This window comes from Protomyctophum parallelum, assembly GCF_964188405.1.
Source record: "Protomyctophum parallelum genome assembly, chromosome: 4".
In the NCBI taxonomy this organism is placed as follows: Eukaryota; Metazoa; Chordata; class Actinopteri; order Myctophiformes; family Myctophidae; genus Protomyctophum; species Protomyctophum parallelum.
The window spans coordinates 9,318,831-9,345,477 of NC_139700.1; the positions used below are offsets into that span (position 1 = coordinate 9,318,831).

The 26,647-nt window shown below is 44.2% G+C and overlaps 2 protein-coding genes and 1 pseudogene across 3 annotated transcripts; 2 read left to right on the forward strand and 1 right to left on the reverse strand.

Moving 5' to 3' along the window:
* Positions 1-3,697: 3,697 nt before the first annotated feature.
* Positions 3,698-11,736, reverse strand: LOC310858080 (protein mono-ADP-ribosyltransferase PARP6-like; annotated as a pseudogene). Its single transcript has 17 exons — positions 11,662-11,736; positions 10,338-10,427; positions 9,188-9,278; positions 8,936-9,002; positions 8,699-8,848; positions 8,508-8,651; positions 8,237-8,272; positions 7,685-7,780; positions 7,481-7,573; positions 7,176-7,301; positions 6,334-6,399; positions 6,162-6,248; positions 5,906-6,016; positions 5,680-5,752; positions 5,276-5,345; positions 4,568-4,647; positions 3,698-3,712 (listed from the first exon to the last, which is right to left on the reverse strand). The product of its transcript is annotated as a protein mono-ADP-ribosyltransferase PARP6-like (transcript).
* Positions 11,737-14,123: 2,387 nt separating this feature from the next.
* On the forward strand, positions 14,124-15,999 carry LOC310858081 (protein transport protein Sec16A-like; the record flags this gene model as incomplete). Its single annotated transcript, XM_083764139.1, has 2 exons — positions 14,124-15,419; positions 15,940-15,999. 2 exons carry the CDS (start codon positions 14,124-14,126, stop codon positions 15,997-15,999), a joined length of 1,356 nt encoding a protein of 451 aa, XP_083620265.1.
* A 684-nt stretch (positions 16,000-16,683) lies between these two features.
* Positions 16,684-23,000, forward strand: LOC310858082 (protein transport protein Sec16A-like; the record flags this gene model as incomplete). The annotated part of the gene is made up of 3 exons (XM_083764140.1): positions 16,684-17,054; positions 17,610-17,664; positions 20,232-23,000. 3 exons carry the CDS (start codon positions 16,684-16,686, stop codon positions 22,998-23,000), a joined length of 3,195 nt encoding a protein of 1,064 aa, XP_083620266.1.
* Between the last annotated feature and the right edge of the window lie 3,647 nt (positions 23,001-26,647).

The window sequence follows — 26,647 nt, forward strand, 5'->3', positions numbered from 1 at the left end:
TCATTCTATCTCAATGGGATAGTTCCAATGTTTGGAACTATAGCCGCGAGATGCAAGCGTGTCGCCACTTGTCTATTCCACTCGGGCACGATCGAGCCGCGGCGCACGTACATGCCGCCCTACTGCGCATGAATGAGTACTACATTTGGCCCATTTGGCATACAGAGGGTATGCGCGTGACTGTGACATCACATTCACATCATCATATACAGTAACATATAACATACCTATAACCAACCTATGATGATGCATCATACCAACCTAACCCACCCCACCCCATATACGCACATGCAAATATGACCTGTCATGCATGTCACGTAGGAGGATTAAAGACAATGCAGGAATTCATTGATTGATTGATTGAAATCTTTATTAACAGTTTGTAGAATTTACAGTACATTTTAAGCACGAACTCAATACAAAGACTGTCAACTGTGAGTGGACGACCCAATTAAGCATTACACTTGTTTACAACAGGGTCCACATTGTTCAATTCATCAAAACATTTAAAGACATACAAACATTTAGAGACATACAAATAGACATTTCTCTGTAGGTAAAGAACAGAGCATGATATGTATGGTATGTATACGCATGTAATTTTGTACAGTAAATCAAATCAAATCAAATATTAATTCAAGTCAAATGTCTGTCTTTCTTCTTAATTTACATTAATTTGACAGCTATGCACGGCCAATGGTCATGTTTAAAACCTTTGACTCTAACACGCGAACAATAAGTTGGCTCTGGCTTTATCCAATTATCAGATTTTAATTCTGGAAAGTTATACATATCTGGGCATATTTTTATAATAATAATAATAATAATCAATTTTATTTATAACGCACTTTACATTTGAAGCAAATCTCAAAGTGCTACAGGCAGAAAAATGTAAAATAAAATAAAATAAAATAAAAAAATTGTTTTCCTATATAATGCCTAATTTGCATATTTAAATGTACAATTTCAGAAAACTTCATGTATACCAATTTTGGGGCTCAGGCTCATGGACTAAATAGGTGACAGATGACAGCTCTCTGCCACCCCCTTGTGTACAATGGTGAAGTTTCACTCACTCTTTAAAGGGCAAGACCACTTTATTTTAGGCTTGAGTTAGTTACCTTGCCAATGATGTAACTCCAAAGGTGGACAAGAAATCAAAAATAAATTGTTCCATTGATTAGAAATTGATAATGCAAAATATGCTCCTCGTTGACTTACATTATATGCTGAAACAGCTCTCAAAGTCAGTCTTTTAGTACATAAATGAACACAGTTTATTCAGATGATGATATTATAGAAGATCATTAAACCCAGAACAGTTTTTTCTTTTTTGTTAGCTTCCTGCTGATTAAACTATTTGAAGATCCGAATCCGGATGCAGGGATTCAGTCCGGGTTTTTTCTTCCTAATAAAAATGGCAAAATCAACAGGAAGTGAACATTTTTATATATAGGTATATTAAAAAAAAAAAGAACTGTTACATTACAACTGCATGTTACCAAATTCATTTTAGACACATATACAGAAAAGAATGACTCCTTTTTCCTTCCCTTTAATGTCTGTACGAATTACCTGGGGGTCTGGTGAACGGGTTAAGAAGCGGCCTGGGTTGTTAGGAGTACATGAGTACATTAATGACCAGTGACGGACAATCAAATTTGAAGTCGATAAAGCACAAGACAGCTCCTCGATGATTCTCCTTGGGGCCAAGATCTGGGCCACGGTAGTTCTCTCTTCTCGAAAGCATGTACTGTAGCTACTGAAAAGATACACTTATTGTGGGACTTTGTGTGAACTGTTTGTCCATAATGTCCCTTCCCTTGAAAAGGTTTTTAAAGATGTAGTGCTGTGATTTTTCTTGTTTGTATGTGTCTATGGAGTTAACATTACTAATAGACCCCCAGGTGTGGCAGGCGTGGTTACATAGAATATTGAAATATGTCTTCCCTGTGTATTTTAGATTTCTTCCTGAAAGCTGAAAGTCTTTGAGTCAAAAGGCCCAATCGAAATACCAGATACATCACAATATCATCCCCTCCTCTAGCATTCCCTCTTTAAAAAAATAAAACGTTGGTTACTAAAAAAATAATGACTGCTTGTTGACATGATAGGCCTATGTTTTGTTTTTTGTTCTGGAGAATTTGTGGTAGGACTGACACTGCTCATAGAGAGGATTCCTATTGGTTACCGCTATCGTCTTATAGCTAAGCACTCAGATAACATGAGCTGGCCTGGAATCCATGGTTCAAAGGTCAAGGTCAACATATAATGCAGTTAATCATAATAATAACATGCTCCAGTTCATGTTCATGTTTTCCTGACAGACTTTCATTACCGACCAGCAATAACATTAGATACCATATCAATTATTTATTATTATTATTTTATTATTAAAAAAATGCACAACTATAAAACATTTTTGGCAATTCTCATTTTTGTCAGAAATGATAGAGATAGAGAGAGAGGAATGAGAACCCTGAAACCAAACCAGGGAGGTTGAGATATGTGGCTGACACACAACACCCTGAGCTACTGGGGCACCTATCCCCCTGATTTGGAAGTAGAACCTGCTCACAGAGATATAGCCTAGACCAGGGGTGCCCACACTCTTTTGACTTGAGAGCCACTTTCAAAATTACCAGCTCAATGAGATCTACACAGAAAAAGAAATGTTGATCCCATTGCTGAAATTTGTTTAAAAATTTACCTGAGTGGCTTTGGAATAGTTACATGTACAGTAAGACATGAGACAAGCACACTTGGTATGGGAAATAGAGGTACGTCTTTAATTGGTAGGGTTTTTTTGTATTATAACTTTGTAATGCTACTGACATTTGTGTAAAACAGTCAATCAAGTCACCTTAATTCAAGTGGCACATGTGAAACAGTTTTTGTTTTAAATATTTAAATTAAATATATTTGTGATATACCTGCACAGCCTTTGTGATCTACTGGTAGATCACGATCTACCTTTTGGGCACCCCGGGCCGACTTTATTGATCCGACAATGTTTATATCCATGGTGGATCTTAGACCACAATTAAAGCCTAGAGCTATAGTTACTACTTCCAAATTAGAAAAGCATCGAAACCCTGACTTTGTATAAATCCTACACATACTGTATGAAAGGTTGTTAACTGTGACTAGACATTGTTACAGAGTAAACCACATGCACATTACAAAACAAGATAGCATATAGAGTTGCCTCTTGTGATTGATTGGCCTAATTATAGAAATTGCATGACAAGGATGTACAGTAAAGGCATGCCAGAGAGAGAGAGAGATGAGCATAATGAACAGCCTCTCTGGCCAGTGTTTGCATGATCGTTTGAATTGGTAATCATGCAAAATGTAAATCACAACATGAGTCATGAACAAATATCATAAGTGTGTGTGTGTGTGTGTGTGTGTGTGTGTGTGTGTGTGTGTGTGTGTGTGTGTGTGTGTGTGTGCGTGCATGCGTGCGTGCATGCGTGTGCATGTGCGTGCATACCAGGAGATATGACAAGAAGATGCATTGCATACGTGCATGCTGGCATGTGTCTGGCCGTGTGAGTGTTCATGTGAAGTGACCATACATATTTTCTCAGCAAGGCCTCGTTGCAATAACTCGTATAATCTCCCTCTCTATCCTGGAGTCCTGAGTGTTGACACTGGTGTCTCCTATCCACGGCAGATATTATTGTTTGTGTACTTACACAAAGAAGAACTGCGTACACACGTGGTCAGATATAGGGCACATCCATATGTTATTGTTGTTGTTTTTGAAGATCCTTTGAAGTTATAACTGTTAATGATATGAATGAATAACACATTTCATGAGACAAAGCCATGGAAGTGCAATTAAGCAGTGCGGTTTGTGGCACGACATTGTGATGTTTAATTTGTAAATCTGTCATACAACAAAGATACAGTTTACAATTCAGTAAAATATGGTTCCAAAATGCAGCCATAACTATTAACATGGATAATGTGTTTAGAAACAAGTCATTGAATTCCCTTTAACCACTTCGACTATACCCCCCCTCCACCCCCAAAAATACATATTATATATATGTGTTCTGAGCTTGTGAATCTGCTATTTTTGAACATCTTCAAACATACCCAAAATAGGGATGCCAGGGTTGAACCCATTTTGGGCGGGAACCCCTTTTGGTGTTAGCATTATGTTATGCTTTAGCTATTGAAAAATAGCAGATCTACAAGCTCAGATCTGAGCGACGAGTGGTTACGAGCTTGTAGGCTACGAGCTTGTAGGTCTGCTATTTTTGAAAAATCGAAGAACGACTGACATAGAAACATAGCTTTTTCAGAAAACTGTAAGATGTAGAAGATTTTTTTAGAATCTGATCTCAGGTCAAAATGGGTTAAGGAGTGTCATTACTTACCCTCACAGAGTGCAATGCAATTCAGATTCCTGTTCTGAATAAACCTGGCTTGTCCCGGGCGCTCCTAGATTGAATGCAAGACTAGATCGGTGAGGCAGCTGAAGCTGAGATCAGACATTGTTGTGTAGGACAGTGTAGGATTTTGAGTGTACGACAGGAGCAAGCACCCACTGTACCTGCTCAATTGTGTTGTTTCGGTTATATGTGTTAATAAGTTCTTCTTTGGAAGGAATTCTGTGTTGACCTTTACCCATATCTGAGAATAGTGGGGGGAAAGGCGTTTACAAACTGTGAATTAACATAAATACTCAGTTTCAGGGATTGTAGCAAAACGCTTGTGTGTGTGCATTCTTTTTTTTTTATATATTTTTTATCCCACGATTTTGTAACCCATTTTTCACCCCGGTGTCAATCATCTAATGTGATCCTGGGCTCTACACACCCTCCGCCAACCTGGGGAGAGCAACGGACTTGAACTCATGCTTCCTTCATGCTTGAGTGTCCAAGTTGCTCCTTTACACCTGACAGGGGGGAGTTTCCCTGGTTGGATGTAGCGCATGGAAGGAACACGTTATTCCAACCAGTTCCTTTCCCCTCCATCAGGCGCCCCGGCTGGCCAGGGGGAGGCAGTTTAGAGACCAGGATTACTGCATGTTTTTGTGAGGGTACCTACCCTAGGGGACACGGGGAGAACATGCAAACTCCACACAGAAAGGCCCTTTCGCCAACCCCGCCTTCGGGTATGGGCACTGATGACGCGGAGGAGGAAACACGCCGCCAGCACCCACAGCGCCCCGAGCAGGAATCGAACCCAGGACCTTCTAGCTATGAGGCGACAGCACTACCAACTGTGCCACCGTGCCCCCATGTGTGTGCATTCTTACCCGAATATCCAAAGGATATGCTGGAGACGGGGCTTAAATAGATGCCTTTTCCATATGCAGCCCCATTAAGCTTAAATAAGAAAGAATACAAGAGTGAATGATAAGTGCATGAATCATCTTTAAATTGAGACAATTCAGGGTTAAAAAGCGTAACTGAACACAAATGATTTAATCTGTTCAAATCATCATCATACATTATGTTTGTGCCTGTCAATTGCTGGTTAAGATGCTTGCCTCTGAAACATCATGTGATTTCAAACGGGTGAACTGCCTACTTTCCTTAGGACAAAAAACAAAAACAAAAAAACCTGAACACCATATCTATTAAACTGACCCTTAATAGGCTGTGAATACATTTGTACTTTTCATACCCAGGCTCTGAATACATTTGGTCCTTTTTATACCTGCAACTTTGTGTGGGAGGCATTGACTAGCCCATTTCTGAGTATCGAATGCCAATTTCCAATGTGGGAGCCACTAAAGAAAGAAACAGAAACTAAAAATGAAAGACTGAACAGCAAAATAGGGATTGCATTATTTGAATATGTGTGGAGTGTAGGGGACAGGTAAGGTTAAGATTATACATACATACTGTATACAATATGTGTCACAAACAAGAATTTGACTCACTGGAACGCAAAGGTGCTGCCATGAAGTTTTCTGGCAGTTTGGAATCGAGCCTCTTTAGCAGGGGGGCTGCTGATGAGCAGATACTGGTGGGGAGTGCATGAACTCCAGCTGCTATCGTACACAGAGAAATGACGTGAAATCAAATATAAATCATGCCATATCAGTTGATACTATTAACACTTGCACAGGCAGATACTTGTAGTCAACTCAGAAGGTAGTCAACATAACACCTATAAATGGCATAAAGGTTTGATACAGTATATGTGTATAGTATCCATTGTAACAAAGCGTGTGCAAGAGGATCTGCCATGTCCACCTGTTTCTTTATTTCTGAATATGAACCCTGGAAAAGACAACATTTCCTTTCTGATTTTTTCCACCAGAATTCATGATGTGAGAGACTGTGAATAATGAAGTCAGATCATGACCTGTGACGTCTTCTGGACCAACATGACGCTGTCCAATAAATCCTGCAGCCTATCGAAGCTCTTTCTCTGTGACAAGATAAAGATTGAAAAGAAATATAAAAAAACTAGAAAAAGTGCCCTTCTGGGCACAGGTCTCCACCAGGAGGATAGGAATATTTAGGAGTAATATAAACATGTTTTTTGTTTGTTTGTTCCAATCTTTGCCAATCAGGATGGAATATGGGAAATGGTGCAGATCCGTGTTGATGGCACGCATGCACAATCCACCTGTTGGTGGCGCTATAACAGGGCAATGTGAAATGGGTGGGCTATATTCCTCAGCCTAGTAGGAAAGTGCGTGAAAGATTTCACGTGAAATTGCACGCTGCGTTCATGATTTGAGGTTTTTTGTTCAAAACAGGCCAATCCTGCAAAATTTGAAAGCCAATGTTAGCCAATTAGGATGGAATATGAAATATCAGACACATCCGTCTTGAGCACATGACTATGGAGATACTGTGTAACGATTTGCGGGATTTTTTGACAAAATCTGTAGGTGTACTGTGCAAAAACTTGTTTTGCACAAAGCGGCCTCCTGGTGGCGCTATAACAGGCCGTTCTGGAAATCTTGGGGCAGAGGTTCATCGTTGGCATCCAGGGAGTGTGTGTGCAAAATGTGGCATCGACCGGGTTAACGGTGGCCGAGATTAGCTTGTCACGGACGGACACACGGACACACGGATGGACGGAGTGCAAAACATACTCTCTCCCCATGCCTTCGGCCTGGTGGAGACAATAACTCCACATTGCATGAGACATTTGCAATGAAGTGACAAGAATGCAGATTAGGCCAGTGTGATTACCCTGGGGCTGAAGGCCAGTGTCTTTGGGTCGCATGGATTGACCACGCAGGGGTACGGTTTAAATATGATGGTCTTGCGCGAAGACTGAAGGGCAGCTCTGCACATGGCCACTAGCAAGTCCACTACCTGTAAATCAAGGATCTCTTCATTGCAGTTGCATGGTGTGTGTGTGTGTGTGTGTGTGTGTGTGTGTGTGTGTGTGTGTGTGTGTGTGTGTGTGTGTGTGTGTGTGTGCGTGTGCGTGTGCATGCGTGCGTGCGTGCGTGCGTGCGTGCGTGCGTGCGTGCGTGCGTGCGTTTGTGTACCTCTGCACCGGTTGCCACGTCCTCCGTAGCACCAGACATAACACCCAATGTATAGAAGGAAAAGACGCAGAGTTCCCTGGTGCAAACCGCTGGCTGGAAACATAGAGGTGAATCATAATGGCAATGCAATGACAGACACTAGAACATGGCAGTACAGCATACTAGTATTAAACCTACAGTATATTGCTATCTGGCAGTGTATACCTTTAACATAGGGCCATTCTGAAATGCATGTCGCTCATCACAGACCACGCAGTATTCATTCAGGGTCCTCATCCTCTGCTCAGCATACTTCATTATCTAAAATAAACAAACAACAATATTGTCACAGGAAACTGGAAAAAATAAGTAAGCGCCATGCAGCACTCAATAAATGTCCTTTTCACATTTTATTTACCTCGTGGACGCGGACGCGTTTCGGCCAAATGGGCCTTCCTTAGCGTTGTGACAAGACAACAGGAAGTGAGGTATGTATGATGATAGGGTAGGCAATTATAAGCTTTTAGCTTCAGCCTACACCTTTTCGGGCCACACAAGTGTCTGTATAATGTATTATGTATTGTTATACATGTGACAAAGGTCAGGTGAAAGGTCAGAAATAAACTAAACTAAACCAGTGTTGTGGGTTGTCTGCTTCGGCAGTCTTTTTCTCACAGAACACTGGACCCTTACCAGACACATTTGCAACCCAAAGCACCCTTTTAATGTGTGCACTACTTCATATATATTTTTACCAGCATTTTATACATCCATTACCTGTGCCAAGAAGCCATGCTGGAGGCTGGGGGATGTCTTACAGAAAATTTACTCAAACAATTGTTTTGTTGTAATCTGTTAACCGGAGGCACCAGCAACCTCTGGAGAGAGAGAGAGAGAGAGAGAGAGAGAGAGAGACCCCTTTTACAATATCATCCACTTTCATCAGGAGCTGTGAATTTAGTCTACATAAAATGTAACTGTATTATTAGTATTGCCTTAATAAATCTCCTTGACTGCCGCGCACGCCACATAAGAAGTGGGGTCTTACCTTTCCATTGGGGGTGTAGGCGAAGAGTTCTCCCTTGGGATTCTTGATGGTGTAGAAGGTTGTCCGATTCATCAGAAGGTTCACTTTTAGCTCAGAAGAAACAATCTTATACTCTTTAGAGCAGGGTCCAGGAGCCCATTAGACCTGGTTCACAGCAAGTGAAGGAATGATCTGAACAAAGCGTTTCCTACTTTGACATATGTGGCAAGATGCAGAGTCTCGTGCGGAACTTCTTGATGGTTCCTGCAGGCCTGAACCAGCTGTGTGTGGTCTTCTGTTGGACTACCACCCTCTCATTGGACAGATCCTTCCTCTCCTGGGCTATGAACGTCTTGAGGATGCTTGAGGGAACGTTTGTATTTCATTAGTTGACTTGTACTGCCACCTCCATGTTAAGAGATTAGTATTTAATTGAAATGAACGCTCACTTCTGTAGCTGTTGTCCGACGCTGAAACCATCTATGTTGGACGGCTGGAATACCTCCACCGATGGTACTGTAAGGACGACGGTACCGTTAAGAAATTAAAATATATCTCTTTGCCAGTGCAGCAGAGAGATATACAGAAAAGGGAATGTACAGAATGAAAATCCAGACCCCCTATTTTACTGTGTTTACAGTTTACAGTCAAGTTTACAGTTTACAGTAAACTTTCCACAACTGGTTGTAACAGTAGCTCACCAGGACCGCCCAAGTACCGGGATGGAGAGAAGTGCAGACGGATGACTATGGGTTCTGATGGGAGGATCTTCCAGGCCCTGCACACTTCCTGCTGTGGACATACAGGGGCCAAACCAAGGGTCCAGTGAGGCACTCCAACGTTGAAGCACTGGGCCCTAAGAGGAAGGACTGCAGGCAGACCCGTGGATTCATGACAAGGAAACCCCGTGCAGCTGGGCTGCTTTAACATTGAGCGCTCGGTTGCACTTCCACATTGGAAATTTGGTGGTCCAATGCGGAAGTAGACGTTTTGAGACGGTCCTTCCGGGTGCTTCAAAACGCCACTGAGCAACTTCCACTGACATGAATAGCGGGGTGGGCGGAGCTTCGCGCCAGATCAGTCTCTATCCTTTTAAGGGCCAAACACAGCCCTGCATCCCTATTTTTGGCATATCATTATAGCTGAACATTTTCAAATATTTTCAAAAAATCTCTGTGACAATCAATACACAACAAGACACGTACGATGAAAACACTAACAGCACAGTACAGTAGCCAAATTACACATGTATATCTACCAAGAAAAGGGACAGTTTCTAGTATAGAATTGATTGAGTAATTCAATTGATTGTTCAGTTACTGTTTGGACTGAAATATGTGTTAAGTTAGCTTACATCCAAGAAGTTGACGCTAATATGCATGTCAACGTCCATGTCATCTATCATCCTGTACTCCCTGCAGCAGTGAAAGAGGAGTGAGAGAAAACATCAATGAGGTGGAGAAAAGAAGCAGAGATATGCCTAATTAATGCTCCGTAATATTTAAAAATCACACCCGTGTGAAGTGAGGGGCGCTCTTATCATCGTACATCATCATGCATCATCTCATACCGGCCAATCAGAATGCCTGTTGCCACACATTTACGTCATATTTGGCGGACATTTTACCTAATATCTCCTTTCATTGTCCATGGCGAATATGAGACGTGTGTGGACAAGATGACGTACATTTTCCCTTCATTGTCAATGGCATTTAATGTTTGTGTTGCGGACATTTGACCTAATTTCTCCTTTCATTGTCGATGGCAAATATGAGACGTGTGGGGACAAGATGACAAAATGCACAATGTGTCCCTTCAGTGTGAAAGGACTGCAGGTGAGTGTTTTTGTACCTGACAGCCACTGCAGTGTCTGAGTGTCCTGGCTGCTGCTATGTCTCTGCCCAGCGGGGCGTGACGACGCGGGTCACTAGTACAGCTCCCCTGGAGCGGCAAATACATACACGTGTTCACTGTTCACCTTCTGCTCTCGACAGCTCAACACCAGAGAGGAGTTCAATCTCAAAGCGTCTCTCACAAATGGCGTGAAACTGTTAAGGCAGTCTGTATAGGACACATGCTCAGAAAGAGGCAACACAAGAATTCAGAGTTTGGAGGTATGAGGATTTTACTTGAGTAAGGAGACAAGACTTACATGACCTGTTCATGTAAGGACTCCCAGAGTTACATAGGATTATAGCTTTCACTCCCACAACAGCCAACCCCCAACATAGCCTCAAGGCTTGAGCCCATCAGTTCAACAAATGGGACAGTTAACAGAGTGAGACAAACAGCACCACAGGGGTGTGACAGATGAGATAATCTCAGAGGAAATGATTTAGAGGAGATACTCTTTTATAAAGGGGTATTATTAAATGTTTACATCTAAACTTCTACGACAAAACAATTTTTCTATACACTATTGCCAGGAAAAGAGTGTGCTGCATATAGGCATTTGGTGGAAATTCTCTATATTGTGAGAAAGGAGAATTAATACTTTGTGCGGACTTTAAGGCGCTATACCACAGGATCAGCCAGATAGCATTCGCCATATGTTACCTATACTTACCTTTGGCTTTGCTTCCTCACAAACCTACTGTAATTCCATGACATATAGTAAGGCCTAGGATAATCAGGTCATGTAAATAGAGCGCCAAGAACACAATGAAATGCTTGCTATAAACTAACTAAGATAGAAGTCTATAGCTTCTGTCTAAATTAATTACATGTGAACAAGCAAACAGCATATATCTGGATAACATACTAGCATCTATTTAAATGGAAATGCAAACAATTAAGGAGTGCCAGGAGTTCAACATGTTCTCAATTAATAATTACTTTCTTACTTAAAGGGATAGTTCACATTTTTTAACTTAAGTTGTATGAAATACTTGCCATTAATATAATGGTTGCAACCGTATTAATTGATTGCCCGAGTCCCGTGGTGGGAGTTATGCTCTGGTTTTGTGTTAATGTGATTTGTATTGTTGACCTATTTCTAAAATATTAGCAATACTTTCGTTCAACTTTGACCCCTCTATCACATGGAACTATTCTTTGGGCGTAGTGATATGGACACATATCACATTCCGTGTGATAGAGGGGTAAACGTGAACTATCCATTTAAGCATTCTTGTACATTGCAATGAGTCAAAAGATAATTATTATATTTATTTACTTGGATTCCATAAAGACACTCCTCTGTGTCACCGTCTTCTTCAGACTGGCTGTCACGCCAGCACTGGCTCTCCATCTCCTGTTAGTCTGTTACAATACACAAGCACGTTATTTGTCAAGTTACATGCAGAGGAATTTTATTATTATCTTTTTTTCAGAGGTAGAGTGTAGAGTGATGCTGACACTGGCACAGAATTCAATGAATAAAACCGCTATCATGGAATGTACTTTCATTATTACTGTAGCTGTAACAAGGACTACCCTTTCACAATATCAGCATCCATTGTAAAAGAAGGATATAAGATTTAATTGGAGTACCAGTTTAATTGACTTACATTCAGTACACTGACACACATTGAGCATGAAACTGTCTGTTCTGTCAATTCCAATTATGGCTGTTATGGGGAAAAAATAACAGGCTGTGCTAACTGAGACATAACATAAAAAGTATATTTCATAATATTGGCTACATTTCTTGTCATTTCATCTATGAACATTTATTGGACAGCATATTTCTGTGCAAAACACACACAAAACTAACATTTAAGTCTTACCTTTTGTAGAAGAAAATGGTCAAATTAGCATGTTGAAACAAGTTAAGGTTACTGCTGCTGTGACCTGGTCCTGGCTGCCAGAATGTGGGTGTGTGGCTGGCTCTGGCTGAAGATCAGTAGCACAGTGAGTGCATGCGTCCTCTAGACACCCAAGTCACACGACTGGCTGATCAGAGATCAGATCAGAGAGGACGCACTGGTGTGAAATAGGGGTATATATTGTAGGTTAGGTGAATGAAGATGAATCAAGATAACCCGTACCGTGGTCACACATTTCCCATTGACAATGTACGATGATAAGAGCGCCCCTCACTTTACACAAATGTGATTTGTATTTATTTATCAGAGATATAGTCAGAACAATGCCCTCGACACTGTTGTGTTGTGATGGATGTAGTGGTCATAGCACTTGTCAAACATTTCCAGCTAAAGCACAGCTATAGTCTCCCTTCCCACTGGGACCATCTGCTATACTATTGAAAACGCAAGGATGTAATGGAAACACACAGACTACTCTTCTCCGAGTTGACTCTTGACCGCACCCCGAAACCTATTGATCCGTTATGAAGGCAGTTATAAAGGATGGTGATATGGAGGATGTTTGATACACATTGATCCCTGGCCTGAAGATTGTCTTGTCTGGTCTTGTCTGGTCTGGTCTGGTCTGGTCTGGTCTGGTCTGGTGTCCGTCCGTCCGTCTGGTCTGGTCGTCCGTCCGTCTGTCTGTCTGTACAGCTGTAATGCACATAACAAATTCGACACACACGTTCCACACCCCCAGAGGGAGTGCAGTGCCCGGTGTCGAGTCGGTCGGACCCATGGTTGTCCAGAACCACCACAAAAGGCCTCTGTGCCCTTGACAGCCATGACAGGACTTGCGCGCTCTGCTTGCGCAAGTAATAACGGGGTGGGGCATCCATTTCCAACTTGCATCATTCCAAGTAGGCCAGTGCCCAATGGGCACCGCTGTAATATCTATACATATCTGTGCCTACGTACGTAAGTGTGTACGTCTGTAATCCACATAACTCGAGAACCATTTGCCCCACCGACTTACAATTCGACACACGTGTTCCACACCCCCCACAGGGAGTGCAGTGCCCGAGTCTGTCAGATAGCCGGTTGTCCAGAACCAGCACAAAAGCCTCTGCCCGGACTCTGGACCCGATCACCCCTAATATATTTCCATATATGGAGCTGGCCTGTTCTGACATCAGAATGATTGTTCTGACATCTGCATAGACTCCATATTTGGGCATCCTGACAAAGAACTCCATATATGGGCATAAAAGGGACACAGACATAATGGGTGGGGCATGCATTTCCAACTTGCATCGCTCCAAGTAGGCCAGTGCCCAACTAGCACCGCTCTAGTATATCTATAAATGCCACAAATATCTGCATGTGTGTGTATAGGTCCTTCAAGTATAAATACACTGAACCAATCACCTTCTCACACTATTGGGTACTGCACTGCCCAAATATGGAGATGACTGACATCATAGACGCCATGGATGACTGACATTACTAGTCTTTAAGTTCTCTGATAACAGGTCAGCGCTATGCTGCCATATTCTTTTACAGCCAGAGTTGTTCAACTCTGTGTACACAATACCATACCATGGATGCTGCCCTACATCAGTTCAGACCTATTTCTGGCCTACTAGTGACTCCCCACCACTCAGCGCTCCCCGCCCGTCCACAAGACACTTTCCATGCTCAGAAACCCGAAAGGTCGGCCAGCTTTCAAAGCTCAGATCAAAATCCACCGCAGCAGCATAGTTCCCACTTTCAGGATCAGAATTCAGCCCCTGAGGACTCCTGGTTCAGCCAACCCCCACAGGACCCAGGCCACCATCAAATGGGGTCTGGCACAGACTCTTGTCATGGCCAGCCTGATTTAGCTGGGATGTGCGATGTATCTACTACCGGTCCTGTGCCAACCACAGCCCTATGTTCACAGGAGTCGTCTGGTACTCTTTCCATGTTCTTCAAAGATGATGATGTACAAAATAAGGAAACATTGGTTGGAGAGGGACGCAAAGCTGTACATGGTATTCAGGGATCCTCTCAGGTTCACAGCCACCCTCAACCATGTCCACAGGCCCACAGTGGCCACACAGACACTCCTTTGATAGGTAATCCACCCACACCTTACATCAACAATGGTAATTGGGTGTCAGGAAACAGCCAGAAGCCCCTTGAGACCCAGTTTGAGCATGTTGAAAATGGAGAGGGTGTGCCCAACCAGGGAGTGTTTCCTTGCTTACCACACGGTAGCCCTACGGCTGCCTCAGCGCATGTAGTACACCAATATGAGGCAGGGCCCAACCTGGAGTATATCCCAAGACCAATGAGATCTACCAATGTGTCTTCAAGCTGTAGCAATGTGAGCCAAGGGAGTGGAACTGGCTCTGAACAACGGCACCATCTTTCTGAGGATCCAAACCTTTCTTTTGCTGGGGGATATGATCCGATATGCACTTCGTCAGCTGGGAGTGATGTGGCCCCTCGTCCGAGTTACCAGGAACAGATATACCATAGCCAGCCACCAACATTAAGTCCTCCCAAGCCAACTGGTATTATTCAGGCGCCTGCTAACACTTCTTTTGAACCTATATGTTCACATGCTGTTGAAGATGAGGCAAGAATGGTAGCAGATGCAGATTCTATTCCTGACAACCTGGAGCAGCAGCAGCCCTCTGATAACCTAGAAATCATCAGTGGTCCAGGACAACCCATACCTGATGCAGATGGAGGTGGGGAGCCTCAGCTGACACCACCTGTTGTTCATTACCACTCCCGACCTTCATCCCATGCTTATGGATCGGATCATCCCTGTGAGAACCCTCACATTACACATTGGGCTCAGAATGACCCATCTACCTTAGGAGCTAGCATCCTTCTAGCCCCAGCTGCTCACAATGTTCCTGACCCCATTCAAGAGCTTACCGTTGAGGTCATCCAAACACAAGAGGATGGCTTTCGGGACCTCCACTTCCAACAGAGAGCCCAATCAACATACCAGCACCACTCAGCGAACCTAAAAGACCCGCCAAAGGTGAGTGATGGGGAAATTTCCGACTCTCAAGGCAACCGTGGCTATGTATCTCTACTGGGATCAGAGTCACTTCACCAACCTTTTCCAATTGCTCAGCCAGTGTCCAATTACAGCACAATTCCCCCCAGCAGCTTTGTTCAACCAGTTAGTCTAAACATGCTTTGGGAGACCACTTCACCTGTGAGACCACTCTTATTTATCCCTGAACCATTGAGCTGCAATTCATCTGCCTCTAGTCAGAGCACAATCAACCTGGTTCAAGAAAACACAGTTGTTAAATCAGAAATAACATATTTTCCGTCTCAGCCTTTGTCTAAGGTCCAGTCAATGGGTAGCCATTCTGCCCTTTCCATCAATTCACAGGCTTCTCCTGTAACTACTCCCATCTGTCAACCATTAAATTATGAAGTACTTGCTTTCTCAACACACAAATCACAGAACCAAAACCAGGCCTCTGTCCATTTGTCCTATCTGCAAGGGTCATCACAGGCTAGTAATGCACCTGAATTTGACATGCAGGTCACCAAAGATGCTCAACAGGGAGTAGTTAGACTTGAAGGGGAATCCCCTAACGTTAGCCAGCCCACGGCCACTTCTGAAACTGCATGCACCCCATTACATTTAAACACCCATCAGCTTCCAGCTGATGTTCCTCCTGTTCAAGTCAGTGGAGGACCACCTTCTCCTGGACAGTTTCCCCCTCCAGCACAACGGCCTGCAGTAGGGAATCACTCTACTTCTGCTTACCTTCTTGGGCTTCGGGGGCCAGTGCTTTCACAGCTCATCCAACCAACTCCTTCAGAACATCCTGGACCACCTTCCTCTCCTAGCAGTATTCCTGGTGATATGGAGCAGCCCTCTGGTAACATAGAAAATATCCACAGTCCAGGACAACCCATACCTGCTGCAGATGGAGGTGGGGTGCAACAGCTGACACACCCCGTGAACCACACCCGACCTTCATCCCATGATTATGGGAACCCTGATAATACACACTGGGCTCAGAATGACCCGCCTAGCTTAGAATCTAGCATTCTCCTAGCCCCTTCTGGTCATCCTGCTCTTGCCCCTGTTCAAGAGGATGGCCCTTTGCACCTCCAGGAGAACACTTCACCTGTGAGACCACCCTCAAATCAATCAAAACATTCAGCATCAAATTGTGAACTACCTGATTTTTATATACACCAATTACAGAACCAAACAAATTCATCCTGTCTTCAAGGGTCACCACAGGCTAGTAATACACCTGAATTTGACCTGCAAGTCACCACAGATACCCAACAGGGAGTAGTGAGACTTGAACAGGAATCTCCTTGCCAGATCACAACCACTTCAACCCCACAGACACCTGAACCTGCTTCAAACACAAATCGGTTTCCAACTGATCCCCTCAAGGTGCCAGAAATGCATGGTCATGTTCCTCCTGCTCCAGTCAGTGGAGGAACACCTGCTGGCCAGTGTCCCCCTCCAGCACAAGGGCCTGCTGAAGAGAATCACTCTACTGCCGCTTACCCTCCTGGCCGTCAGGGGCCGCTGCTTTCACCATGCTTTCACCAACCATCTCCTTCAGAACCCCCTGGGCTGGTACCCCCCTCTGTTGGTAGTCAAGACAGCCAAGCGGGTGGTGCGGATTCAATTCCTGGCAAGCTGGAGCGGGCTGATAACTTCCACGCTCATGGACAACATGTTCACCCTGTTCTTGCTCCTGTTCAAGGGCCTGCCACTGATGTCATCCAACCACAAGAGAAAGGTGCTCTGGACCTCTGCTCCCCACAGAGAGTCCACTCAATATCTCAGCATCACTCAGAGATCCTAGAGAACACGCCAAAGGTGAGTCAAGGGGAAACATCTCAAGGCAACCTGGGCCGTGCATCTCTACAGGTCTCTGAGTCACACTACCAACCTGTTCAGATTGCTCCACCAGTGTCCAATTATTGCGTGATTCCCCCCAGCAGCTTTGTCCAACCATCTAGTCAGAATCACGAGACCACTTCAACTGTAAGACCACCCTTACAGGAGCAGGGTACAAACCAGAAGCCAGGGTTTCTGCAAGTAACATCTAATAACCCATTATTTATCCCTGGTCCCTGCATCAATTTGTGTGCTTCTAGTCAAAGCCCTCGAGAAAACAGAGATTGGGTTCAATCAGAAATAACAGTTCTACCACTGTCTCAGCAAGCCCAACGCCCTTTGTCTACGGGCCAGTCAATCGCTGCAGACAGCCACCCTGCCCTTCCCATCAATTCACAATGTCCCCCTTCAACTACTCCTATCTGGAATCATAGTCAACCATCAAAGTGTGAACTGCTTGATTTCTCTATGCACCAATCACAGAACCAAAACCAAGCCTCTGACCATTCGTGTTCTCTTCAGGGGTCATCACAGGCTGGTAATGCACCTGGATTTTACATGCAGGTCACAGAAAAAGCTCAACAGAGAGTAGTGAGACTTGAAGGGGAATCCCCTATTAGCCAGACCACAGCAACGTATTTGATCCCACACGCACCTGAACCTGTATGCACCTCATCTTCAAACACCCATCAGCTTCCAATGTCAGACTCACAAGACAATCTGGGCTATGCGTCTCAGCTGGTGTCTGAGTCACTCCACCAACCTGTTGTGATTGATCCACACATGTCCGATTACAGTGTGATTCCTCCCAGTACCTTTGCTCAACCAGCTAGTCAAAATATGCTTTGGGAGACCACTTCATCTGTGAGACCACCCTTGCAGGGGCAGGACAGAAATGCTTCCCAGCCAGAGAAACCGCACGTACCGGTAACTTTTAATCAGAGCCCATTATTCATCCCTGGGCCAGAAATAACAGCTCCTCTGCCACTGTCTCAGCCAGCCAGTCCCCCTTTGTATACGAGCCAGTCAATGGGTGGAGACAGCCACTCTGACCTTCCCATCAATTCACAGGCTCCTCCTGCTGCAACTGGTCCCGTCTTGAATCATAGACAACCATCAAATTACGAACTACTTGATTTCGCTGTACACCAATCACATAACCCAAGCAAAGCCTCTGGCCTTTCATCCTCTCTTAAAGGAACACCACAGGGTAGTAATGCATCTGGGTGTTACCTGCAGGTCACCAAAGATGCTCAACAGGGGGTAGTGAGACTTGATGGGGAATCTAAAGTTAGCCAGACCACAGCCACTTCTTTGACCTCACAGGCACCTGAACTAGCATGCACACATGCCAACACACATCAGCTTCCAGCCGGTCCTCCCAAGGTGCCAGAACCTTCTGCAATGCCTGGACATGGTTATGTTCCTCCTGGCCAGTATCCCCCTCCTGTACAAGGGCCTGCTGTAGAGAATCGCTCTACTGCTCATCACCCTCCTGGGCCTCAGGTGCAAGTGCCTCCAAAGGTCATCCTACCAGCGCCTTCAGAACCCCCTGGACCACCATCCCCTTTGGGACATCAACAGGGGTATGGCCCCACTCCTCCAGTGTCAGGGCTGATGTATAGAGGCTACAATGTAGAAGAATACTCCGACAGCAGAGCGCCCTATGCTCCTGACCAGTTCCCACCTCCCCCTGGAGATCATGGGTCACAGCAATCTTATCCTGATGACCCCTATAGAAGACCAGATAATATTAGCCAGACCACAGCCACTTTGACCTTGCAGTCACCTGAACCTGCATGCATACCATTGACTTCAAACACCCACCAGCTTCCAGCTGATCCCACCAAGGTGCCAGAATCTGCAAAGCATGGCGATGTTTCTCTGGTTCCAGTCAGTGGAGCCCCATCCCCTCCTTACCAATATTGCCTTGAAGCACACAGGCCTGCTGTAGGAAATCACTCTACTTATGATCACCCTCCAGCAGTCATCCAACCACCGCCTTCAGAACCCCTTGGATCAACCTCCCCATTTGGTAGTCAACATGGGTATGCATATGGAGAAAACTCAGACAGCCGAACCTCCTACCCTCCTGACAACTGCAAACTTCCACCCGGAGACCATAGGCCACAGCAATATTATCCTGATGACCCATATAGAAGACCAGATCCTTGTTATGGCAGATATCAAGAAGCTCCTAACCCAGTTTACAGAGACCAAAGCTACCAGTACAGAGATCCTCAGTCTGACAATGCCAGCTACAGGGCCATTCAGTATTCAGACAGACCCTTGTCCAGGCAAGGCTATCCTGACTACAACAGTGCTAACCAAAGTGCCTATAAATATTATGCTGATTATTACAGATACAAAGCAGATTCCGCTAATGTCAGCCAGAGCACAGCATATTTGATCCCACAGATACATGAACATCCATGCACCTCAACAGCTTTAAGCAACCAGCACCTTCCTGCTGGTACCCCCAATGTGCCAGAATCTGCAATGCAAGGACAAGGTCATGTTTCTCAAGTTCAGTCAATCAGTGGAGCCCCACCTCCTCCTGGAGAATATCGCCCTTGGGCACAAGGGCCTGGTTTTGTGAATCATTCTACTGCTGATTACCCTCCCAGGCTTATCCAACCAGCTTCTTCAAAAAACCCTGGACCACACTCCCCAAGTGGTCAACAGGGGTATGGACCCAATCCTCTAGCACCAGGGCAGATGAATGGAGACTACAATGCAGGTGCCTATGGAGAATACTCGGACAGCAGAGTGCCACAACCTCCTGTCGAGTTCACAAATCCATCTGTAGACTATAAGTCACAGCGATATTATCCTGGTGACACCTATAGAATATCAGATCCTTGTTATGGTAGATACCAAGAAGAACATAACCCAGCTTACAGAGACCAAAACTACCAGTACAGGGATCCTCATTCTGACCGTCCCAGTTCCAGGGACATTCATTATTCAGACAGACCCTCATTGAGGCAAGGCTATCCTGATACCATTGATGAAAGGTATGCAGATTATTACAGGAAACAATATGAATATGTTGGCTACAATTCTGGAGCATATGATCCTTACTACAAACAATACCAAAACCAGTCCTACAGAGGCAGAGACCCCTACTACAACCAACAGACATGTCCTGACAGGAGCGATGGCTATGATGACCAGTGGAATGATGACGACCATTGGCACGGAGATACATTTGAAGATGAGTTTGACCGGCGCAGTGTCTCCAGTGAACAGTTGACCCACAGTCTGCAATCGCCTCCACCTGTGGACTACTCCTGTAGACAGTACCCAGACCAGACTGATGTTACCCAGATGTACAGCCAGTACCCCACCTCTTTAGAGTACACTGCAGAAAGTACCTGGATCCCTGAACAACCGCCTCCTCGTCCACCTACCCCAGAGAAGTTCACCATACCTCATCGTTGTGTACGTTTTGGACCCGGTGGTCATCTTGTACAGGTTCGACCCAATCGTCCCTCTGATGGACAGCCTGCTCTGGTTGATATCCACAGCTTAGAGACAATGCTGCAGGACACTCCTGATCAGTCAGAATTGCGAGCCTTCCCAGGGCCCCTTGTCAAAGAGGAAACCAACAAGGTAGATGTGATCAAGTTCTCCCAGAATAAAGCTGTGGAATGTTCCCGTAACAATGACCTCTTGGACAAAGACTCTGCTTGCTTGCTTTGGGAATTAATTGTTTTGCTTTGTAGACAGAATGGGGCCATGGTCGGTACAGATATAGCAGATTTGTTGCTGAAGGAGCATCGATCTGTGTGGTTACCAAGTAAGAGTCCAGATGAAGCCAAATTGATTGACTTTAACGATGAACCACTAGCCAAAGCTGAAGGGGAGCCTGGAGCAGGACCACTATGCCTCGTTTCTGATACCTCTATGATGGTTCCAGAGAATATGCGAAAGGAAACAGAGCGCTTCACGGAACTTCTACTGTTTGGTCGCAAAAAGAATGCACTGGAGGCAGCTATGAAGGGAGGCCTCTGGGGCCATGCCCTACTGTTGGCCAGTAAGATGGATAACAGAACACACGAATATGTCATGACCAGATTTGTGAATAGTTTGGCCATCACTGACCCTCTTCAGACAGTATACCATCTAATGTTTGGGCAAATACCTGCCTCAGCCACTAGCTGTGGAAAGGAGAACTGGGGTGATTGGCGCCCTCACTTGGCCATAGTGTTGTCTAATCTCACACACAACCTCGACCTGGATACCTGCACTATTACCACCATGGGTGACACTCTAGCCTCAAAGGGACTTATCGATGCCGCCCATTTCTGTTACCTGATTGCTCAAGTGTTTATCAAAAGTATTTCCAAGATGGTTCTGATTGGCTCCAACCACAGTTTGACCTTCTACCAATTTGCTACCAATGAAGCAATCCAGAGGACTGAGGCCTATGAGTATGCCCAATCACTATGCTCCCAGCCCTTCTCACTACCCAACTTCCAGGTGTACAAGTTTATCTATGCATGTCGACTGGCTGAAGTGGGGTTGAGTGCCCAGGCCTTCAACTACTGTAAATTAATCTCTAAGAATGTCCTCATGGAACCTTCCTGTCACTCACCTGTCTTAATTAGCCAGCTCATTCAGATGTCCGAGAAGCTGCAGGTTTTCGATTTCCAGTTAAAGGAGAAACCAGAAGAGATGTTCAAAGAGCCAGAGTGGTTGATCCACCTCAGACAACTGGATGACCAAATCAGGAAGGGGGTGATAACCTACAATGCACAAAAAGAAACTCCTACACAGAATGATTGTGGCAACATTAGCTCTGAGCTGGACAAGCCCAGTCCAAATGAGTCTCATACCATGCCACTGAAAATGGATGCTACTGACAACCCTCTGAGGACCTCATTATTACCTGACCCACCAAAACAGGGAGTCCAGTTAATGTCTCCAGCTCCCACTACCATCCTGAGAGATAAGATTGGTCAACCCCCACACAGGTCTTCCACTACTCCCTTCCAGCCTCTTGCCCAACACCAATCTGGTCTCCCACTTCCACAGATGGGCCAGATGTTGCCTCAAATGCCCCCCTCAAATCAGCCACATCTTCAGATGAACCAGCCACCACCCCAAATGTCCCCACCACACATGACTCCTTCTGTGCATATGCCACATTTAGAGAAGCTCTCACCAACTAGGAGCTCTTTCACACCTCCGGTGGACCTTTATGACAAAATAGATATGCCCTCCTGCACTACATCCGAGTCCTCCACTGATTCTGGGGGACGAGAGCAGACTAACTCAGCCGCCAGGCATTCTTCGCCGCCACCACCCTCCATCCCTGAGCAGTCCCGTAAAGAGGAGCCCAAAGACATCAATAATGATTCTCCTAAAAAGGGGTGGCTGCCTGACTGGTTAACAATCTTCTTCGCAACAAATGGGAAGAATGAGGCTCACTTGCCAGATGACAAAAATAAATCTATTGTGTGGGATGATAGGAAAAGAAAATGGGTGGACCTGAGTGAACCTGAGGAAGAGAGCAAGCCTCTTCCACCACCTCCGTCAGGCTTCCCCGAGATGGTTCCTGTGCCTGGAGGACCTGGAGCACCACCGTGTGGTGGGCCTGCTGTCAACAGGTTCTCCAGAAAAGCAGGCACTAAGAGCACATATGTGGACGTGATGAACCCCAGAAGAACTACTACGCCCGGTGGATTGGCACCTGCTCCCGCTGACCTCTTTGCTCCTCTGGCACCAATGCCCATGACAGACAATCTGTTTCTGTTTGGTACCACTCCAGATGATCAGCAGCCTGTAGAATGCAGTGTCCCAGAAGGAGGAAACCATGAGCTGCATTTACCAAACCCCAGTGTTGTTCCCTTAGAGTATATACTCTAAGGTTGTTCCCTAAGGTACAAACCCAAGGTGCAACCCAACATTGCTACCCTCTGGTTCTGAGGAGGTCATCCAATGACCAGTGCTGGGTTAGATCATCATGGGGCTTGAGGCTATTTCTCTTTGTAGGCCCCCTCCCCCTATTCACCATCTTGACACACTTTATCCATAAGCAGAGCATTGCAGTTTGAGGACCATGTTATCTCAAACACGGCATCCCTTAGCTCAGTAAGTGAGAAACTCACCAGATCCAATAAACTATAGGCCTTTAAAGTCATTGAATTGGCATGCAGGGCAACAATCTGGAGTCTGGACACGTGGTGAAGATCATATTGTCTCCAAGTGTCACATCGCAATGCACTGATTAGTTATTTTCGGAAAGTGACCCCCTCCTACAATGGAGTATACATTAAGCTTTTGATGGTTTAGTCTGTAATCTGAGGACATAGGCTGTCCTCAGCCTATTTTTAATAATTACCAGCTCGGAAAATGATCTCTTCTCTGGTGAGAGAGGTGTCAACATTAGCATTAAGAGCGATGATTGTTGTTATTCAGACGATTGATAGTAGTAAACACTACATGGCTCCAATGCCATGAGTGCTCTCAATGCCTGCCTCAGTGATATTAAAACCCCCTAACCCTAACCCTTAAATGAAGGATAAAACGGAAAGAGTAATCCACTCAAGGTTTGTCTGGCTTAACATAAAAATTATGTAACAGCTTGTGTAATCCATAACAAAATATATTCTCATTTTAACATTTTTAGGAAATTAGCTACTGTGAGACCTTTTTTTAAATCAGAAAAATGCACAAATACAACCTTTTATTACAAGTTTGATTACTGTAACTCCCTTTTCAGAATTCAAGGATTTTTAATGAAAAGGCCTACTAACTATAGCGGAGATCTTATTAGTCCACTTCTGGTGACACTGCACTGGCAACCCATGTCTTTTAGAATTTTATGTCTGTATAAAGCATTTAATAACCTGCCACTTATAGCCTACAGTATTACAGACTATACTATAGAACACAGGTCTTCCTCCACCCTTCTCTTCTCTCAGATGTTCTCAAAGTATTTCATAGTCTATATTCTTATGCCATTTAATTAAGCCAATGTTATGGCAATGGATGTTATGTTTTTTTTCTTGTTTTTTTAGTTTATTATTTTACTAATTTTATTTCAGCAATCATTATCTTGTTCTTTTTTAAGGGGGGTAAGGGCATGTTAAGCCCTTATTGGAGGAATTGAACCGAGGACTCACTGCACTCACTGCTCAGGGCATTGGGCCTTGATACACTGTGACCATCCATCCATTATTGTGACCAAACATTAATAAATAAACATATATATATCAGTCGTTTTTGTCATGAATAACAGAATAGAATAGAATAGAATAGATCCGGATAGAGCACATATTATAGAATAGAATATACAGTATCTTTACTCCATGCGGATAAGATAACAGGCAGCTGCCGAGTGCTTTGCACTGCTAACTATACACACGCACACACACACACACACACACACACACACACACACACACACACACACACACACACACACACACACACACACACACACACACACACACACACACACACACACACACACACACACACACACACACACACACACACACACACAGACAACTGCGAGCTGTAGCAGAGCGGTGGGTGTCCAGCTATAGGGATGCTAAACTTAGATGGACTCCCACTGCTCCCAGTGTCCATCGCTGCCCCTATAAGCCTACTGCCATAAGAACAAACTGTACTTTCTGTCCACACTCTCATGATGATTGCGTGTGGGTCATATAAAATGGTACAGGAATCAGACTAAATATGGGCACCGTGCATGTATATCTTTCTGGTTTGCAATAGCATTATGGAATTGGTCAGTTTATAGGAATAAACCTGGGTGTGGTTGCTTCAGCATGCAGTTGTCAAATAAAACAACGATTTAAAGTCCACAGAAATAACGAATTCAGTTTGATAAATGCATGGAAAGCTGTAAATTTAACAAAAGTATGTATTGGTATTCACAAATTGCCAATAATGATATATATGTTCAGCCCTGGACCAATCAGTCACTGGATTTAAAGATTGGGGAGTCAGGGGGGAGTTAAGAGTTCAGGGTATTCTATTCACCCTGTGCCCATAACACAGTAGCACTGTGCATAATTATAGTTACAAATACTCCTAAAGATTTATAACAATAATCATAACACATTATAAAGCATTTTGTAATGACACATATGGTTAAGTAAATGCACTTATAACACTGTATAATTTACAGTGTTTAGTACTCAATCATAGACCATGACGCTTCCTAGTCTGAAAACTGTCTGAATCTACAGGTGCTTCCTCCCATTCCTGACGATGTATAAGCATTCACTGACATTGCAACCTCTTAGTTATCCGACTAGTCTAGGAACAGAGCAGAGAAGATATGTTTTATCCTATCGAGCAACCGGACATGAGTACTGGGTGTAGGATAACTCATGCACGGATAGTACTTCAGCTCTGGCTTATCTGGCTTTTTGGTGGGTCTGGGGAAGGGGGGGGGGGGTGTCCTTCCTAATGTGCCTATTGTTGGAGTTTCTACTCTGCAAGGGCCTACACCTCTCATCCCCATATAGGGCTTACTGTACTTCCCATGTTAGTCGTTTCGTTGTACAGTAAGACATTTTACTCATTTTATAATGCTTCATAATCACTGTTAAAAATATGTGTATGCATATGCAAGATTATAGAAAATTAAGAACTGCTTTATAATGTGACTATTGTTATACAGTAGTATGAGTATTTCTGAGTGATTGTAACCAAATTATAGTGTTATGAGTTATATTATATTATAAGTTTATATATTATAAGTTTATAACGCATCATAGACATGGGATGCATAGCGAGTGCGAATTCAGAATCTCTACAAAAGATGCCGGTGTCTACAAATGTCAACAGGCAGAGGAGAAAAGGCTGAACTCATGACAGTGTCGGGCATCAAGGCCAATTCAGTGCATTATTTTGAGGGGCAGAACTGAGGGGCCACAGAAGATAACTGAGGAGCACTGCTATGTACCTTCCATTTGGGTATGCGGTGAAACGTTGCTCCATTATCAATTTTAGCCCCTTTATTCTCACCCCATCGATGGTGAGAAGCCGTGGAACAGTTTTTCAACAAGTAAATCCCATTTTTGCTAAATATAGCCTACTGCTGGACGAGCACTAGCAAATAGCAATGTGAGCTACACACCAAATACTTAGAGAGAGAACTACTATGTAGGCTGTATGTGTATGTAGGCCATCCTTAGAGGCCATTGCGTCACAGCCAAAATGGCGCCGGTAGGCGTGACAGTCTACCGTGACGTCAGCCTTGCATCTCCTATTACAGATCTGCCATGTTAGCATAGAAAGCTCCCCTTAGGCCTATATAGGACAGGTCATTTTAGATTGTATAGGAGATAAATGCATATATTTATTTCAATAAATGCATATATAGCTACTGTAGCCAATTTAAAAGGATGAAGGAAAGCAATTCCCCCATTGCAGTAAGACTGAAGAAATGTTTCCATTTCCAATGGCTAATGATTTTACCAGGCTATAATTTCCACCAATGTATTGATGATGTATAGGACTGTGGTTCCTACACTACA